Below are 20,904 nucleotides of genomic sequence, written 5' to 3' on the forward strand. Positions count from 1 at the left end.
ATCGGTGCAGACAGAATATCTGCTTTGTGCGGCATGAGATAAGTTTGATGTTATAGCAGAATATCGCTGCGACGTATGAGTAGCAGTTCCGTCGCAGCACTGTCGCAGCCGTGTAGCATATGTGACATCTCTGAGTTGCAACGTTCATGCTACGGCTGTTTTTCACATGTCGCTAAACAATTACATGTCAGAATGGCTTATTCAAAATACATATGCTACAGTATCATCGCATGCGGAAAAAGGCAATGCTGGGGTGTCACTTAAAATTGTGTAACTCTGACCGCCACTCACTCCAGGTCTTTGGAAAAGTCATATTATATGGACATAGTGTCGTTAGAATCAGACTTTTATTAGATGTTGAATTTATAGCACTGATATTTTATCCTATGAAATTATGTATGCAATTCTTTTTTATTTTTCTTTAAATGGGCTGACCTTATTTGTGACTCAAGCCAAAGCAATGAGCACTGGATCTGGGTCGGGCAGCTTTTAGCCAATCAAATTATGCTCATTTGAGCATGTGACACACCAGCACTGGTGTGTCACGTGATCAAATTAGCGTAATTTGATTGGCTAAAAGCTGCTTAACTCGATCTAGTGCTGATTGCTTTGTCTTGAGTCATCAGAAGGTCAACATACTTGTAGGTAAAGTTTAGCAGGTGAAATGTTTGCTAGAAAATGTAAAGTTAAAAAATCCCTGACATAACTGATTGACAATAAAACTTCTGTTATAAATTCAATGTCTAAAAAAGTGTGATTCTAATGACACTGTATTTCTTGCATAATATTGGCACCACAATAAAACCTCAAAACATGTTCTGCTTCATAATGTTTGTAATTTACCTTGTTTGTAATGCAATAATTTAGACAATATTCTATTGTAATTACCAAACAACTGGTTAATAAAGTCTTTTCGTTCTTAGTTGCTAATTTCTAATACATTTTAGGGCAGAGAGTTTTGCACTTCTCTTCACCTATTTTCATACATGTGATTTGTGGTTTTCGGTCAGATTTTTTGTTAAGAGTCCTGCCTTTCAGTTGCAGAATCATTAAGGAAGACCTGTGTTTGTATTTAATTAAATTTGATACCCAAGTGATGCATTTGTTCTGTGTATACATTCACCATAAAAGCTTGGAAAGACAAGATGTAGGTGATTGCAGGCTCCTGAAAAAGACTCATCTCCTATCTCAAGCAGAGACAACAAGTAGTGTGGGTGATTTAAGAACGGCAAAACGTTCTTTAACATCTGGATATAATAGATAGAAATTCCATAAGTCTGTTAGAAGATAGAGAACCATCTGATATTTCATCAAAGTGACCTAGAAGGAATTGCTTTGCATAGAGATAAGTAGCCCAAGTAATCAGGTGTTAATATTTATAAGGACAAAAAAAAAAAATCAAAGATATGGAGGGATAAGGGGAGCATGAATAAGAGATCAGAGTTTTTATTAGGACATTATCTCTGCATTAAAGGAATTTCTAGTTCCTATCATGATCAACATCAGACAAGAAGGATGTCTTCAATGGGATGGCATAATAAAATCTCTTTTTGGTGAAGCTATTTTTGTTGAACTTTGACATACCTGAGCAGAAGAGCTGAAGTGTTGCTTCCTATTTGGTTAGTATTTAGATCAGCGAAAAAGCATAAGGAAAAGGTTGCTCTGGTGAATTCCAAGGTCAGTGTTTGGTCATGCCATTTAGCTGTGGTGAAATAGTTTGAGAAGAAGCTATGTGTTTGACTGTGGCTAAGAGGGTATAGAAGTGTTACCGTCAAAACAGAAGAAAAACTGCTTTAAAAAAATGACTTTTTCAAAGCCAACTAGCAGTCCCTCTCCCTTCAAAATCCTTTTAAAAAGATGCCAGATACCAGAATTTCCTTCAGGTTCATGAAGCATAGCGTAACACTGAGCTACAGTCCTTACCTCACCTGTTGCAGCACACTGCTGGTCAGTCAGCTGAAACAAAAAAGGACAACCACATTTGTTCCTCACAACAAAGCAAATTCAACTGTTTGGAAATATTTCGTCTAAAAAAGATGGAGTTCATAATGGCTGCATACTAAAATCCGTCCAACAATTTTCTATCCAGTTCAAGGCCATCGGAGACTGGACCCTGTCCCTTCCAATGTGAAAAATGATGTGGTTATAGAAGGGTCTTTAAAGTGGTTTTTGATCCACTGCTTGTACCCGTGTTTTCCCTTTTGGAAGCCATTTTAAGTTTGATTCTAGCCCTGCTGTAGTCCAGTCAGTCTCCAGATCTGTACGGTGCATTCTGGGCCTTCAGCAGGGACCACACCAAGCTGTCCACCCATGGTTTATGGTTAGGAAACAATGATTGTCTTTGTGGGACGGACAGTGTCAGTGCAGAAGTGAATATTAGACAGTACAGATAATGTGTAACTTTCTAAGTCAGCCTCCTCTTTAACCAAAAACACAGACTGGGATGTGGACTCCTCAGTCCAAACCTGAATGATTTTGATCACAGGTGTGGTTCTGGAGATCAGTGGCTTGTAGGCAGGGATCAGATCCACCGTTATGTGGTCTGATGAAGCGAAGGGAGGAGCTGCAACAGCTTTATATGCTCCTGGGAGATTGCAGTAAACTTCATCTAATATATTACTGCCTCTGTTCGGGAACTTAATGAATTTATGGAACATGGGGAGCATAGCTTTGAGTCCAATATGATTACAGTCTCCAGCAATGATCAAAGCGGCCTCTGGATTACTGTTCATTTGACTGGTGATAAAGCTGTATAGCTCCTCAAGGGCTAGCTTAGCTTTAGCTTTCGGCTGGAGGTATACTGCTATGATGATAACAGAGCTAAACTCTAACTGCTAGATATTCCAGGTCAGGAGAGCAGAAGGTGCCGATCGTCTTGACAGCTGTGCACCAGGCGTTGTGAATGTACATCATCAGGCTTCTTCCCTTTCTTCTCTCTGCAGTAGCCCTTCAATCTGCTCTGAACAAAGAGCGGTTGGCTAGCTGCACCGATGCATCAGGAATCTCACAACCAGCCATGTTTCTGTAAAGATCGCTGCACAGCGGCCCATCTTACGTGCATGTATATAAGCTAGTGCTTTGTTCAAATAATTGGTCATAAAGTTAAAGGAGACAGGCTATATTTTATGAGTTGTTTTATATTAAGTATGAATTTGGGTACAATGTCAACAACAGGCTTTTTGGACCTTATGAGCTTATTATCTTTGCCTCTGTTCAAAATATTCAATGCAGGCTGTCGGTTGCCTAGCAGCAAGAAGGGCCTTGGTTTGCATCAAAGTAACGGCCGTTCTGTGTAGTTTGGATGTTGTCTCCAGGTGCTCCAGCTTCCCCTATACTTGCAAAAACACGCCTATCTGGTTTAACCTGGCCAGCCAGATTGATAACGTGTAGCACTGTTCTGCACATTATCAATCTGGACCTGCTCCCATTGAATCCATTTGGGGAAAGGAGAGATATTCAGCAGAACTGTCCGAGCTGACTGGGAGAAGCGACAACTAGTGCCCGCCTACCAAGGGTTGTTTTTAGCCAATCACGGTATAAAATGAAACAACAAGCTATGCAGGTCAAGGCAATTCTTGCATTTCTTCTTTCAAAGATGAAATTGTGGATTCTGACATAACAGATGTGATAGCAGCAGCTACGTGTGCGTCCTCCTGCGCTGTCATGTTTGTGTTGGTTTACCTGTGGGCTCAGCAGCTCTTGCTTTCACCACAGCTGGTATGTCCCGCCTTAAGCCATAATACTGCAACATGATTGGCCCGAACCATTTTTGGTTTGGTCACAAACGGTTGAAGCGGGAGCGGTACAATATGGATTCTCGTGTGTTTGTAAATGCACAAATATCACTGGAATTCAGCTTGCAGGGAAGGTTATATCTGGTTAACTAGCCACACTAAACTGACCCCAGGTGTACATGATTTAACCCATTTTGGGTCTGAAAAATGTGTGCTGGTTCAAACCCATAGACCAACCATTTGATGTTAAATCAGTCCAGCACTGTAACAGTCCATATTTAACAAAGGGCCAGGTTTACAAAATAAAACAAACCAGGATGAAGCATTTTTTTTCTTTTTTTTTATAAAACTCCTTAAAAGAAAGCGAGAAAGGTTGGAGAACTATTGATCCAAACCACTGTAAAACATTACAAGAACGTTTGTCTTCTCAAAAGCATAGTATAAAGAATTAATTGACATTTTTAAACTTTTACACAGCACTGCATACACTGGGACAACCCTACAAACCATACACAGCATCTCACCCTGCCTGATTCTCATAACCTGCCTGGCTGAGACACGGCAGCCCAGATGCATTTCAATCACAATGTCTGGCAAATGAGAGAAGAAACGTCCCCTGATACCCTGCAAAGCTGGATTTCCATTTCTTTTTTATGTTCCATCTAAAAAGGAAGGAATAAATGGAAACGCATACGGGTTGGTGATACGTAATGTCATTAAAGTTGAAAAGTAATCATCTCAGGCTCCCTCTGAAGTGTGGACTGCCAATTGTATTTGGCTTTCTGCAGGTCTGATTAAACAAACCAAGCAGAAAGTTGCTATTAAAGCCCAGTAGACATATTGAATTCCATTGGATACATCAAACAATGCCACTGCTTTGGCTGCTTTTAAATCTTCTCAAATAATATTTACATCTGCTTTTGTCTGTCATACGTATAAATATTTCTAGAACTCAACCAATCTTAGTATGTGAAGAAATCATTTGATCAATTCTTTTGTTTCATACTGTCTTAAGGTTTTAAATGATTGACATCCATTCGAAAAACGTTCCTAGTGGCTAGACAAGGAATACATATTGTAATTGCTGTATTAAATCTCATGCCACAAGATCTCGCTATAGAAAACACCACAATAGTTTGTCAGAAAATGTAAGAATAAGCTAATATTTCGAGCTCCGGATAAGGAGGTATATACTTTAAACTTGACAATCTGCTGTATCTTATTTTGAAGAATGGAAGTATCTCTTCACTTGCCACGGTTCGTTAACATTGTCGACCACTAATGACTGCTTGATGTTGAGGAAATGCCAACCACATTGAAATTGTGGCCATTCTTTTGCTACTCATGAGATACAGACAATTTGTAAACACTGTGAGAATACTGTGACTAGCTAACCGTTAGCCACTAGTAATGCTGAAGTCAGCATCTGCTTCACCGCTTCCTGTTGACACTAAAGAGCTATTTTGCAGTTTGAAAGACTCTGGACGGTGTTAGTTAGAAATATTTCGACTGATTAGAACTTAACTAGATTATTTTACTTGAATAAGAGATTCTGTAAAAACGTAAACATTTATTTATCTGTTTGTAAAAGAAAACAAAAAAACAGGGGAAGCATGTTTTGCGAGCTGAATATGGCGCTAGAGCTCTTCCTTTTTGCTTGCTGCCGACTATGGCAGAATTGCTCTACTTAACAGTCGGTACTCGGTTCCATTTGTGGTTGGGTGTTAGCTTTTCTGAATACTTGGTTACACATACAATAGGAACAATGTTTGTTGGAATTCCAATTGGGAAGGTACGAGCCCGCCGCAGCAGTCCCCAATATGGCGGCACAGATATAAAATGTAGTAACAGTTGCAGCCATGTTAATTTCTACATACTTTTGACCGTTTGTCTTGAATTAAAGCAACAACACGAATAGTTCTGGAACATATCTAATAGTTAAAGAAGTCAAATGATGGAAAGTTCATCATTTGAATCTTGTTTTTGTTTTCAAGTTTTGTTTAAAATTCCAAATGAATCTTTTTTTTATTATTATTATTTTGGTGTTTTATGTAACTGATGTCTGGCGTTCATATTACAAGTTTCTCTTGTAAATGATATTGCTAGTATCAATGAGATCACTTGTCTAGATAAAAGTAAATAAAATAAAAAAAATAATAATTAAACTGTAGTTAATCAGATATGTGTCCTTTTTCCATATTGCTTGTAGTAGCAACATTAAATAAGGAGGAGCATAACTCTGGTATGGATCTTGTTTGTACTGCTTTGGCTTAGTAGACAATATTTGGTACCATCTGGTCTTGTGAGCTGGATATATGGCAACATACCCTACTATTAATGCATCTTTACACAGCTAAAACCTCCATTTCCAGGTGGGGTACTACAGATGTAACAGTGTTAAACAGGTCTCTAGTTACGTTAAGAAGTACCCAACCTTAGAAAAAAAAAAAATTTAACTGAATTACAAATGTGTGTCCTTTGTAGATGAAGTTGGTACTAAATGAAAATTACAAACAAATTTTAAGTCAAAAATAATTTTGAGTTATTTTTTAAAAGACATCTGTACTGAGGAGACTGATTTATCCCCACATTTGTAGTACAACTCCAGTCAAACACTTTTGTATAACCATTTCTTTTGATTTTTTCTTTTTTTGGTCACTTGTTCTAAAGTGAAATCTCTGCTGAGAAAATGGCCCAGTGTGAAGAACACTGAACTAACCTGTCAGAGTCTGACCACTGCACTGTGGCATATATTCCTTTAATAGACTATTGAGAGCCAAACTGCTGTGGAGTTGGACTGTATTAAACTGGCCCAAATGACCACCAAGCTAAGGAGAGAGAGGCAGTTATGTGAAGCCCTACTGTTACTTTTGATCTATGACACAGCTGCTTGGCTCATTGCTTTATTTGTATCACATTCCTACTGTCTGTGAGTGGATTTAGTTGCTGTGAAAAATGTCTTCTATATAATGCCACAACAGGCTGAGCACTAAAAAATCAGGTTACAGAGGTGGACATCTCAGAAATCTGTCTTCATTTGACATGGGTCTGTCTTTCTGGATGGACTAACCTTTTATTAGAAACACCAACACTGTAGTAGAGCATGCATGTGGTTCTTTTGTGACAGTCGAAATGAAAACAGCCACATTTGTTAACTTTTGTTGCCTGACCTAATATTCTCTCCAACTAGAGGCTTTTTGACTTCATCTAGAGGTGGCGACTAGCAGTACCAATGAACGCATGTTATACACAGAATGTATAAACTTATATTGCAACATAATGCAGATTTTAAACCAAAGCAGAGACAAGGTTTTAAGCAGCAACATGTCCAAATTAGCAACACAGTGACTCTTGGTGAGCAGCCGATGGCATCACATTTTGGCTTTCTGGATAGCCCTCCAGCTTCATTCACAGTACTGTACCAGCCATCTCTGGCAAATATGTGTTAATAATGTAAATATGTACAAAAAACTGACCTGGAACCTAGTTATTCTTGCACAGATTGAAACGCTTCATGATTCTGCCAAATAACAGTGAAAAATACCTTCAGGTGATGTTTAATTGAACCCAATCATATTTTAAATCCACAGACTGTACTCTTGAGATCATCCAAAATGCAATCAGTATGGAGATCCTATGATATATGTTTCAAACGTTTTGTGATATTTACGTAAAGGTTTGTGAATACTTGTCAAATGTAACAATCTTTTCTCTCCCAAGAGTATCTCAGTGCAGGTCTCAGACATCGAAAACATGTTCCAGACAGAGATATTCTCATTTGGTATATTATTAAACTCTCTGAAAAATAAAACAAACCCCATTTTGAAAAATAGCTGGATCTATTTCTCCTTACCGCTATCAAATGTAGACGTGTGTGTCTCTGAGAGCTGAGTCAATGAAATGGAGCGTGCCACAGAGAGGTAAAGAGATGGCGTGGAAAACAAGAGAAACAGATACAGTGACGCACCTCTGACAAGCTGAGGCACACCAACCAAGAACTGGGCCCAATTGTGTCTACGAAAAAAAATAAAATTCCAACTACTCGTTTAAAATTTGGTTACTTCAGCTTTATTTACTAAAAGATTATCTAATCCTTCAGATAGTTTCTCATACCGTTTAGGACTGTGCTCAGAATTTCACAGAAAGGACCCGCTGAACCTCCAACACTTGTGTGGTGATGAAAACAGCTGATCCCTCCCTGGAGAGATAACCTTGAAGCCGGGTCGAACAACTGTTGTGCATAGATTTTCCGTCCACTGAGCTGTGGAAGGATGTTCAAAACCACAGGTCCAGGTGACTGAGAGGTGACACAACAAGACCCAAGGCTAAGAGTGAGGCGTCTCATCCATTTATCTTCATCTGTTTTGGGGCACCACAATGAACCTGTCTAACAGTGAAGGCCTTCTGCTGCTGAATGCTTCACTTCTTTTCCAAACTTTCTTCATATATAATTTGGATATTGAGAAAATCCAAATTCTGACCGTAAAATGTGCAGTGTCCCACCGATGCATGCATCATTTGTAAGCAAAAGCAATGAAGAATTTAGCCAAATAATAATGTAAAAAAGCCTTAAAATATAGAAATCTTTCATTGCATCAGCCTATTCTCACACTGGAACATTTAAAACAATCCAACATGTACTTTGAGTGCATTCAGAGGGGAAAATGGTTTAAGAAGAACATTACTGTATTTTACTGTGAACATATTATTGACAGCCCTAACAATAAAAACGTACACGATTCTTTTCATTTATATTTTTCTTTTTTAACTGATTGGAGTTTACAGGAACATTCTGCCAGTAAGCCCCATCTTTTTGTTATCATGGGGTACAAATAGGACTTGACACAGGGGGACCATTTCTTGCAGACACTGATGAATAATCTGGGCGATGACCCATGAGCAGGATGAAGAAAAAAATACCAAAGCTGTCTGGTAATGAACTGCAGCAAAGAGTGAAATCTTTGGGTCACCGCCTCTCCATGACAACCATTGGACATTATCTACATGACGACCAGTTTGTGGGAGTAATACCAGGAGAAAAAAAGTTTTGTCCTAGCATAATATACCTAAATGTGGAGTTTATGTGGTATAGGACCTGTGATGCTGTGGACCTCCCTTAACTTAACCTTAATCCTACAGAAGGTTTGAGGTCTTTGGACGATCTAGGGAGATTGTGCAGAGAGGATCTTATGTTATTGGAGAAGAATAAGGGCTGTTCTGTTGGCAGGAATGTGTTTTACAAATAATTAACAGGGATTTTATGACTTTTGTCAAGTCCTGATAATCAAGCACGCATGTCTGACTAAAATACATAGATTTGGGTAAATAACCTACTTTGTCTATGCTGACCAAGGACATGGATGTTCTGATGTGAAACAGCTCAACATAACAGAACAGAACAAACCATGGAATCATTGCTGATGACCATTTAGCTGTGTTCCTTACGCTGCATGTATGTTAGAAACAGCCTTATTCTCTGCTTTTAATCATTCTATACCTATTAAGAAAATATTTCAAGCCTACGTATTGGAGCTGTTTGTTGCTAAGAAACAGCAGGGTTCATTTATCTTTAGATTTCTTATGAATAGTTTAGAAATTGTAAAAAAAAAAAAGAAATGCTGTTGATGAGCTTTGTATCATGAGCAGATCCACTTGGAGGCAAACGGGTGTGTGCAGCATGCCTATATTTAGCCTCCACTCTGTATGTTTGAGGAAGATTCACATTTAACCTATGCTCAAACACGTTTCTCCCTGGGCGTTCTAATTCTGTTCGTATTTAATTAATGACTGTGGTGCTAATTAGAGACTCTGCAACTCTTTCATACCCTTCAACAGTCTCTCACCTATTATCAGGTTTCTGTCTCTGAACTTTGAGAACTCGCATTGCTTTTTTCATCTGTTCATTTCCACTATATTTGTGATGTATGTGGGAAAAAAAACAGAAAGAGAAAAGTTTGTTCTTAAATTAAACAGTGTCAGACATGATAATACCAGAATCGTGGTGTTTTATGGGCGCACAACAAGGCAATTATGCATGATAGTGAGTTATGTATTTTGCTGCCTCTGTACTTGAGTCCCAGTCTTTGCACATCCAGAAATCGCACGTTTTGCCCATTCTTCTTTAGAAAACAGCTTAAACTTATTCTGATTGGATTGGGAGCATCTTTCAACATCACTTTACATATCTTGCTATAGATACCTTTGTAATTTTGAGTCTGGACTTTGACTAGGCCATTCCAAGACAGTGATATGCTTTGATCTAAACAATTCCATTCTAGCATTAGTTGTATATTTAGTATCGCTGTCCTGCTGGAATGTGAACTGCTGGCCACTAGTCTGTTTTCCAGAATCTAACTGGTCCCCTCAGCATGATGCTCCCACCACCATGTTTTGCTTCTTCACTCTCATTTTAGTTGAAATATTGTAGTTTTAATGTGTGTTGAGCTGCACGGGGAAGCTGTTGTTGGCACTGTTGACTCAAAGGAAGACGGTCCTGGCTTTGAATCCCAGCTATGTTGTTTGGAGTGTGCATGTTCTTGCGCATGCTTTGTCTTTCTATTCACTTAGAACTAAAGCGGGAGAGACTACCTATTATAGAAAAAGTACAGCCGTCTCTAGAAGACACATTGTAAGGCTTCTAACACAGAGCTTGCAAATCTAATCCCTGGACATGCTACCATTTAATTATTTTTGCTAATCTTGGTCAATAGATGTCTCTGTGTTTTAAAAAAAAAAGTCATTTAGAAACCTTTATGCAAAGAACAAATTAATTAAGCTAATACTTCTTTAGACAATGCCCATAGACTTATTTTTGACAAGAAAATGATAAGAGGGAATCGGTAGCCTGAACACCTTTTACACATTATTCACCTCTGTCATGTCCGTCAATCATAAAACAGCACAGAGGTGGGTGCAGACAATTATATACATACCACTTTAAATTATTCAGTATAATTCTGTGTCCACAAATCAAGACAACTTTGTTTTTATTTGGTTCCCTGCTCCAGCAGAACCTGTCTTTTGCAACACACATTGAGCCTCCAAGAGCTGAGATCAACAGACTTGGTTCAGAAGAGGGCATGCAGACATCCTGACAAATGGTGGGATTTTTTTAGGCCTTTTCAGAAGCGTGGTGGATATCATTACTATCTGTCAGCCAGGTGACGTGGCCCTGATGGATGTGACAAAGAAAAGCCTTTTATGCAGTAAGGAAAGCATTCAGTTTATACCCTTGGGACGCCTTAGTGGGTGTTTAGCATTCTTCTTGAAATCTGACTCGTTCTCTTGTGAATTTAATGTTGGCTGGTGCCTTTAGGAAAGTAATGTCAGCTACCACTCCGTGTTACCTGATGGCTATGAAATGACAGCCCGGCTTCAACAGAAAACATGGAAGACAGGAGCCTTGTCTTGACATCTAAAATGGAGAGTCTCAATCCACTAGGAGCACGAAGTTGGTGGTGAATAACTTGGCAGTCGCAGTGAAGAGCAGTATTCAGGTGACTTGTTCTGGAACCTGAAATGACAAGTTTCTCCACTCTTTAAGTTTCCAAACCCTAACCCTCTGCAAGTGTGCAGGACAGGCATCAGAGTGGTTCTGCTGCTTGCAACTCCATGGAAACCTCTCTCCCAATATTCTCTTTTTTCTCTTTGCATGATATTTATCAAGGGTTTCAACTGTACAGTTCCATAGAAACAAATATGTCCCCCCTCATCAGATTATACCAGACTTCTTCTGATATTCGTTTTCATTTTTCAAGCTTAATGTTTTCGTTGATCAAATAAATGAATAAATAAGGGGACAAAAGTCATGCAAATCAACATGGCCCTGTGTGAATAGTAATTGCCCTCTAAACCTAATGACTGTTATAGCCACCATTTGTGATAACTCCCAATGGCTGTTTTAAATCGCTGTAAAGGAGTTTTCTCAGTCATCCTCGCAGAGTCCTTTAAACAGTCATTGGAGGGCTTTCAAGCATAAATGGCCAGTTTCAGATGCTAGCACCCTGTCCTAGATTGTCACCAACCCCCAACTTCAAACCCTAGATTCTGTTTCTCTTAGCGACTGAGAGGTGGACTTGTTCCTATGCTTCAGCTCATTGTCCTGCTGCGTAACCCCAACACTACTGAGCTTAACGCCACAAACTGATGGCGGGAAATTGTCTTTCAAGATTTTCTGGCAAAGAGCAGATTTCATGCGTCCATCGATTGCAGCAGGTCATCCACGTTCTAAAGCAGCATCAGAAACTCACAAAGCTAGGAATGCAGCATTAAATTTTGAACAAAGGTTAGTAAGCGCAGTGTAATTTCTCATTTTTAGAATGTGTGTAAGATTTTTTTAATCTCTTATATTACTATGCCATTTGTCTGATAACACTTTGCTTAAATTGTTGCTAATCCTAATTTACCTAACACAGGAACATTTTAGTCTAATTTAAGAAAAAACAGAAAGTGTTTTTACTCCCTGACACACACACACACACACACACACACACACACACACACACACACACACGGCCCCCCTGAGTTTTTACAAATAAGGCCATGTCATAGAGACTCTACAGGATTTCTCTCTTTGACTCAAGCCTTCAGTCACCTTTGTATTGTCTTTGACTCACCTCATTACTTCTTGTTTATCATCGCTCACCTGCTCTTCACCCTGCCAACCTCACATGATAAAGTACTTTTGCGGGTGATTGAATGTTATAATTGAAGCTGCATTCTAAACGCTTGAATTAAACAATAACCTTTGCAGTTTTATTGTATCACCCCTCATCTCACAGGGGTCCAGATCCTTTTCTGAAACAGTTTTGGGATTGATTGGCCCTATGGCGTCGCAAAGTGCCATGAGATGAGTACCTACTGCTATTGTTTCGGCTCAGATTTAATGTGACAGCCATTTAATCAGTTTATGCCTCTCTAAATATTCTTCCTTTCTGTTCCACGTGGGGCGATGGCCTCTGAACACAACGGTAGAACAAACATCTGTGTCCATATTTCCTCACCAGCTGGAGTTGATTTGATTAAAAACTGGATCACAAAAGCAATGCTTTGTTTGCTCACAACCTGAGATTAAGATGGATTGTTTAAGTGTCCATAGTTACCACCCCATCAACAAAAAGAATAAAATTCAGTAAGTACTTTATACAGCCACCTTTTGCAGCAATTTCAGCTTCAAGTGGCTTTGGACCTACCTCTATGAGCTCACCAGATCTTGCCACTGGGATTTTTGCCAACTCCTCAAGGAATTAGATTGAGGTCTGGACTTTGACTAGGCCATTCATTTGAGTGTAAGGCAAGGCAAGGCAAATTTATTTATATACAATTATACCTTGTAATTGTCTTTTGGAGGTTCAGGTCTGAGTCCATCACTACACCCATATTTCGGGCCTGATCAGTGGTTCCTAGCTGAAGCAGCTGAAGCTGTACGCTAACTTTTGATCTCTCCTCTATTTGTCCAAAGATTATTACTTCAGTTTTGTATTTGTTCAATTGAAGAAAATTTTGGCACATCCACGCATTGATTTCTTCTAGGCATTTACTCAGTGCCTGAACTGGTCCATAGTCACCTGGTGACATGGTGATGTAAAGCTGTGTGTCGTCTGCATAGTATATGTTCCCTCCCCTTTGAGTCACTGTCTTGCTGGAAGATGAACCTCCATCCCAGTCTCAGATCACAGGCAGACTGATAGATTTTACTCTAAAATATCCCTGTATTCAGAACCATCCATCTCTCCCCAATTGAAAAACATCCCTACAGCATGATGCTGCCACCCCCATGTTTCACTGTGGGCATGGTGTTCTTGGGGTGATGGTATGCGTTGGGTTGGCTTCAGACAAAGAATTTTCCTTGATGGACAACAGGTTCAATTTTATTCTCATCTGACCAGAGTAACTTTCTCCATACATGTCCGGAGATGTCCACATTCCTTTTGACAAACTCAGAACATGCATTCTTATTTTTAACACTAAGCGATTAAAAAAAAAAAAAATCCTAGCAATGCTTAAGATTTTGTTAAGCTAGACCTAAATATTCTCTCAGCTATTTGCTGCAAAATAAAATGTAAATGTGTATAGTTGTAATGCTTTAAGACTAAATCTAAAAGTGTCTGTTAAACAAGGCCATGCTTTTTTGGACAGAAGAAAGATTTGAGACAAAACAGAGCCACCTGCATATTAAATCCATTTCCACATGTAAGACTTCCTCACCAGGGAGAGAGTAAAGCAAAGGTTCAAACAGCCAGAGGCAAGGACCAAATATGCAAACAAACTGAGGCTTCCCACTGCACAGCGTCTCAACCTTTGCTGTGTTTCAGTGCTCTGTAATGCACATGCTTCTATATGTTGATTAGGATATATCTATTAAGCTGACATTTATTAAAAAACACACTTTTAAAAGGACATTTTGTGAAGGGCAGACTGAATACATTTCAGAACTCGCTTAATGGTTATTCCTTGCTTCCTAATGTTCCTCTCAAATTCACTCTGAAGACTGTTAGCAGTCCTTGGAATGTGTCCTTATTGATTAACGTATATTTAAAGGGGTTAATGTGAATCTCTTGCAGATTGAGCATACCTGGGAGACCACAGATTTTGCAACTCTGGCGTTGTGTGTCTGGCCAGGTAATGCCTATGACAGGAGCACCACAGGGGGCTGTTCTCTAACGATTGCTTTTCACTCTGTAAACCTCTGACTTCCAGTACAAGAAATAGTCGGTTGATTCTGCAGATGGTGGGTGCATCTGAGCTGGATAAGAGGATAAGAGTACTGATGCACCGCTTTATGACATCGTTTGGGATATTCATCTCATCTTCAATATTAACAAGACTATATTAACAAGGGGGGGTGCCCCCCTCTTGGCCCTCCCAGTTTTAAATGCACTTGAGAACAACATGCAACAACACAACATCTGAGCAGGCGGAGGCAGGCTCAGAGTCTTTCTCACGCCCCTGTTCTCCGATTGCCATCTGGAGTTTGGGGCCTGAGGGAGGAGTGGGCCACCTAGCCGGGGTCTGGGCTGGGGATGGGTGTTGGGTCTTGGGGGTTAGCTGGGGCTAGCACCTCTGCTCTCCCCCAGGATATGGGGATAAGACCTAAGTATGAAAAGTAGGGTCTTTAGGGTGGGTACTTGTTGGCTGACCCGTTCAGTTCATGTTGGCCCCATCATGATGGATGGGCCCATAGGACGTCTGGGCTGGGATTGGGGTGGAGGGTTTTGGCCAGAGTATGGACTGGGTAGGTCGGGTTGTGACTATGTGGTTTGATGGTTTGTTTTTGTTTTTTTGTGGGTAAAAGTGTATGTATGTGGGGGCACTAGGGTGGAAACATGTGAATGTGACTGTGTACGTGGTTTTGTGTTTGTCTTTTTGTCAGGTTGGGTTTTGGACTACCCCCTCTCCTGAACATCTTAGGTCTCCACTAAGTGTGGAGTCCAACCAGTCCTGCTCTCCTCCGTTGGCTGCCACCTTGACCCACTGATGCATTGGTGGTCCTCTGTGTCCAGGGCTGGACTCACTCCTGGTGGCTTCTTCACAGGGTCTGGACTCTGTGACTCTGTTGGGGCCCCGCCAGGGGGCAGGGTGCCCCGCCAGGGGGCAGGGTGCCCCTGGGCCTTGGGTCTCTTGGCCCATGGCTCTCTTTACAAGTGTAGAAGCAGACTCTGAGGATATTATCTTGTTCTCTCCTTTTCCTCTCTGCTATTTTAGTCACCTTTTCTCCCTTATAGGATTTTGTCTCATCTTTTTCTCTTCTTTTTTTCTCTTCCACCTTCCCGTTTTTGTGTCCATTGAACATGAAATAGTCCCAGAATAAAAATCTAATAAAGCTTTTTGCATATATAAATCAAGCGGAGCTCTATGGGGAAGGCAGTAATTCTCCACTGTGAAAGTAAAATTTGTTGAGCTCTCTTTGGCATTAAGACAACAATTCTCAATGCTACACTGCCAGACAGGACACAATACAAATTAGATTGTTATGCATTTCAGCAGATACAGAAATGAGTCCAACTGAATTTCTTGAAGACACGTAGGTCCTTCAGTGTTTGCAGAAAGATTTCACAGGTCTTCTATAATTGTTTTAATTAGGTTAAATGTCCTCTACTGTAATATCTTGGGGTAGCAGAATCTGAGCCAGTGACTTGCAAAAGGTAAACAAGCTTCACTTAAAAGACTGGCTGTGTTAAGGGGACTGCTCATGAGCCTATGGAGCTGATTGTGCAAAAAGCTTGCAGCATAAAATGAAAACCATAACGGACATCCCCTTCACAACACAATTCAACAAATTGTTGGTATCTGCCAAGATCTTTGCCCTTTGGCTTCATAGATCTTGGCAGAATAACATCACATTTCCGTGATGTTACTTGACACTCTCTTTTGCTAAACAGGACAGCATTGTGTTCAGACAGAAGCTTCTTTAGATCTGCTGCATCAGAGACCATGAGAGGAGACCCTTCCTGCTCACAGATAAAACCATCATCAATCTTTGAAGAACCTTGGATAAGAGCTCTCACAACTTGTAATTTCCCTTTGCAGAAAGTATTAGAAATGAAGTGGATTTCTTTCCAACTAAACACAGCAGAGTATGGTGTTTTGAATTAGGCTTCACTGACCAACATCAACCTCATTTTAATGAGGGGATAAGGTGCTGTTTCTCTGCAGCAGCATCAGTTGTGGCATTGCTTTGAAAAATGGTAGCTTTCAAGTAAAATGTGCTTCCTACTGTTCAAGTTGTTGCCCTGTAAGTCCACTTGACTGTTAATGCATTCATATTCCCATCTTGCCTCCTTTCAGGCGGACAAAGCCTCAGCTAGTTTGTTTGAAAGCACTCTGTGAGGCCGTTTTTTTTTTGCAGATTTTAAAATATCTCAGTTCTCAACATGTTTTAGTCTCAAAAATCATTTTTTTCTGCGTTTTTTTTTGTTTTTTTTGTCCACCAGGTGTCGAGAAGGCTACCAAGGAATCCGCTGTGACCAGTTTCTGCCCAAGACTGATTCCATACTTTCAGACCCAAGTAAGTATTATTTACTCTATCTGGATCAACACAAACATGTAAACATCTAAATAAAGAAGCAGAAAAATATATATAGGGCAATCAGAAAAATCCAAATACCCACAACTTTGCAGAGACATTTGAAACCCCTGCAACCACTGACTTCTCACTTCTGCCATGCAACAACAGCTTGACAGCTATTACCGAAGCACTTAGTCAGATGATATAAATAGAAATATGTTCTGTTCATTTGAAACCAAACTGCTTTCACTGTTAAATCTTTTTGCATTTACGCAAATTCATATTTATTAAAAAACGCGTTGAGTCATCTCAGCAGCAAACAAGTCAGGAAGTTATTTCTCTTTTTACCACCTCACATGTCGACATTCAGATTTCCTCCAAAGCATATAGCATCAATGCGTAATTTGCATCTCCAGTGTTCAGACCCTTTCAACTCATTTAAGTCTGGAAAGTATGGAATGCATATTTACTCACCCCTTTGGGGTTAATAATATAAGGCGGAAATTTGAGGAATCTTGAAATCTTGAAGTCTGTCGGTGTGTCTCTAACAGCTTTGGCATGTATAGGGACTGAATTTTATGTCTATCCAATTATTCAAAATTAGCTAAAATCAGTCTAATATAATGTTTGTCAACATACATTTTCAAGTCTTACCACTGATGTCCCCCACAGTTGCTGTTGTGGTAAACTGTTAATAGGGCTACTTATTGCTTTCTGTCAATATAGACCATATTTATGATTATGACTAGTTTTTGTCCTGCTTTAAGCTTCTCTGACTATCCCAGATAATGGATTTTACATGGCTAGGTGACATCTCCACAACTTGGGATGTTGTTCTACAACTTGACTCTGCTTTAAACTATTTCACAATATCACCCAATGTCATTCTTGACCTGTGTGCTCTGTTCCTTGGTCTTCAGTATAATGTTTTTAACCTTGGTCTTCAGTATAATGTTTTTAACTAGAGTTATTTAGCAAGGCCTTCACAGACCAGCCGGATTGGTACTGAGATGAATGACATACAGTTAGGTTCCCTTTAAAAATCAGGTGAGTCCTGAAGGCAATTAGGTGCTCTAGATTTTATTTAGGGTTATTGGATTAAAGGGTGCTGAAAACAAATGCCTGTCACAATTTGTAAGCGTTAATCCATTTAAAAAAAATAAATAAATAAAAGTATGATTATTCCACTTCATGGTTATTCACTACTTTTTGTTGGTGTATGACAGAAAAATCCCAATGAAATGTATTAAAGTTTGTGTATAAACGTGAAAAAATGCCAAACCGTTTAATGGGTGTGAATACCTTTACACGCCATGATAGATAAGCTTTAAAGAGCCTGTGTTTAAGCATTCCGATTCTGTTCAGAAGTGTGTGAATCTCTGTTTTGTTTTGTTTTTTTACATTTCATACTTGGTAAATGATTGGTAGTCACAATGGCATTCAACTCAGCCCAGTTCGGAGGCAGTACCTGATTGCATAGTGTGCAGTGGTTATGGATCTATAAAGTGAAAGCCAATGCTGTATGATGTGCACTCTGCAAAGTATTCCTTTTTGTGCAGAATCATTTCAAACTGTCCCTGTTCAAATCTGGCTTTGTGCTTCTGTCACAAATATCTTTGGATTTCCAACCCCTAATGTTGTCCTCTGTCATGCCATCCATTTAGAGACTGGAAGTTTTTATCTCTTTATAGGCTTTATTCAGCGCTTTCCAAACTAGTCTTCACTATTTCGACGAAGGTCACTTTCCTCTTACTTTATCCTCAAAAACCATGGTTTTCTCAATGTCACAGAGGATAGAGAACAACACAGATTACCCAAATGTCTCTCCATCCCGTCCGCTATCAGTGGTATATTAATTTCTAGGGTCTTCCAGATTCAGTTAGAAAAAAAATCAATCTTTTCTCTACCTCCGCATGTTGCGGCATTGGGCGGGCTTATCTGTGAGTTTCCTGCCAACAATGCCATAATAGCACCATTTAGCATTAAAGGACAGTGTGACACTTCAGGCACTGTGTATTTGTCCAAAGTCAAAAGCCCTCTCTGTGTGCTAATATTAAAATTTCAATTTACCATTTAACACTTGATTGGAAAGGAGAATGTGCCATAAACGGGACGCGTAAATTAGACGTGGCAAATGCATCAGCGGTGTTATCGTCGGGTATTTGCTAATATCCTTTACTTTCCAGATCATTAAAGAAGTCTCTACAATGCGGTTTTAAATTCCATGCAAAGTATTGAGGTAATTGCTTCATAGAGCAACGGCGGTGTTCGCTCAAATGACACGCATCACTTTTGTGTGTGCAAAAACCCACTGACCCGTGGATGTGAGTGGCAAAGAAGTGTCAACTTCCTCATCAGTTAGGCAGTTTCTAAAAGAGACCAAAGAAGGTGTTGATTTTTAAACGAATTAAAGCGACATGAAAAGTTTCCACACCTCTCAAACCTTTTTACATTTTGTTGTGTTACAACCACAAACTTCTCCATAATTGTAATGGTGAGGGCCTAACATTAATGCTGAGTAATGCTTAGTTGTTAACTTTAAAGAATGTGATACATGGTTTTCAACCCCACTCTTTTAAATAAAAATTTAAAGTGTGGCAGTAAAGTATGTGTTAGTATTCAGCAAACAAGTCAATAAAACCTCCTCTCTCTGCATTTAGCACCATGCATCTTGCCATTATTGTATAAAAAAAACTCATTCTCAATGCTTTCCTTAATCATCAGGAGAGAGATCAGTGATTTTTTGTCAAAGTCGGAATGTAATACATTCTACAAGAGTTAAGAACAGGTTACAGAATGGGACACGAGCTTCCCAAGAGCTGTGAGGGCAATCACCCCCTGATGGAAGACTGTAGTCCAACGCTTTAAAATCATACCACTGTTACTAGACCATCATACGTTGCAATGACAATAGCCTTCACAGCCAATGCATTACTCACGAGTGACCATTTACAGCAATTAAAGTACACTCAACAAAAATATAAACACAACACTTTTGGTTTTGCTCCTATTTTTTATGAGATGAACGCTAAGATCTAAAACTTTTTCCACATACACAATATCACCATTTCCCACAAATATTATTCTTAAATCAGTCTAAATCTGTGATAGTGAGCACTTCTCCTTTGCTGAGATAATCCATCCCACCTCACAGGTGTGCCATATCAAGATGCTGATCAGACACCATGATTAGTGCACAGGTGTGCCTTAGACTGCCCACAATAAAAGGCCACTCTTAATTACCGCACGCCTCAGTCACCACTTATCTGTTAATCTGTGGCACACGTCACTCTGATGATCATCGGGTAGCGGAATTTGATGGTAGAAAACCCCGATAAAAGGCTGTGCAGACTTTTATTTAGGAGGTTAAGATGGCCTCTAGGCATTTTTATTTATTTGAAAGGTTCTTATGCATATTTAGGCATCACCAGTGCAGGTATGAATAACACAGGGTGTTTTTGAATGCTTAGGATAAAGTCGATCTATGATTAATGTCTGATATGGAGTGAAATTGAACGTCTGACAGGAATCATCTTGCAGTATGGCTGCAATTCACCACTTTAACACCGGCGTCACCAGTTTCCTCAGTCTCCAAAACAGCATACGCATGTGCTAGAGTTAACATGAGGACCGCACATTTTCCCGTCCAGATCTTTTCTTTTATAAATCCCAATTTCTGTGTGAAAAGTGAGCTATACACTTTCAGGCACCATTTTGTGCGTATGCAAGCTTTATAAATGAGGTCCAGTTCATTTTCCCAATCCATGCATCTTGCTCGTGGGTGAAGTTGTGTAAGAAGCCTTTGGATCGCCACGTTTGCCGTCGAGTCATTCTCTTTTCATCTTCAGATGATGTATTGAACGGTGCTTTATGAGATGAGTGAGTTCAAAGCTTAGGGTATTCTTTTATAACATGACCCCGCTTTAAACTCCTCCACAACTTTGTGTGTGCTGTGTTTTTTTTTTTTTCTCTTCATGATGCTTTCTGTCTACTAATAATCTCTAACAAGCCTCTGAGCCCATGACAAAACATCCGGTTTATATGCTTTTGAAATTCTTGTCTGCAGATAAATAAATCTATCACATAAAATCCCAATAAAATATTTAGAGGTTTGTGATTGTAATAAAACAAAATGTGAAAATTTCAAGGTCTATGAATACTTTT

General features: G+C 39.5%; 1 protein-coding gene across 1 annotated transcript in view; it reads left to right on the forward strand.

Annotated features, from left to right (window-relative positions):
- LOC105933360 (pro-neuregulin-3, membrane-bound isoform) overlaps positions 1–20,904 on the forward strand; it is a 258,376-nt gene that overhangs the window by 109,175 nt on the left and 128,297 nt on the right. Inside the window, exon 3 of the mRNA XM_036126084.1 lies at positions 16,667–16,740. Coding sequence (XP_035981977.1) covers positions 16,667–16,740 — 74 coding nt within the window. The remainder of the gene's footprint in view (positions 1–16,666; positions 16,741–20,904) is intronic.

The sequence above is a fragment of the Fundulus heteroclitus genome, chromosome 22 (assembly GCF_011125445.2).
Source record: "Fundulus heteroclitus isolate FHET01 chromosome 22, MU-UCD_Fhet_4.1, whole genome shotgun sequence".
NCBI classification, from domain to species: Eukaryota; Metazoa; Chordata; class Actinopteri; order Cyprinodontiformes; family Fundulidae; genus Fundulus; species Fundulus heteroclitus.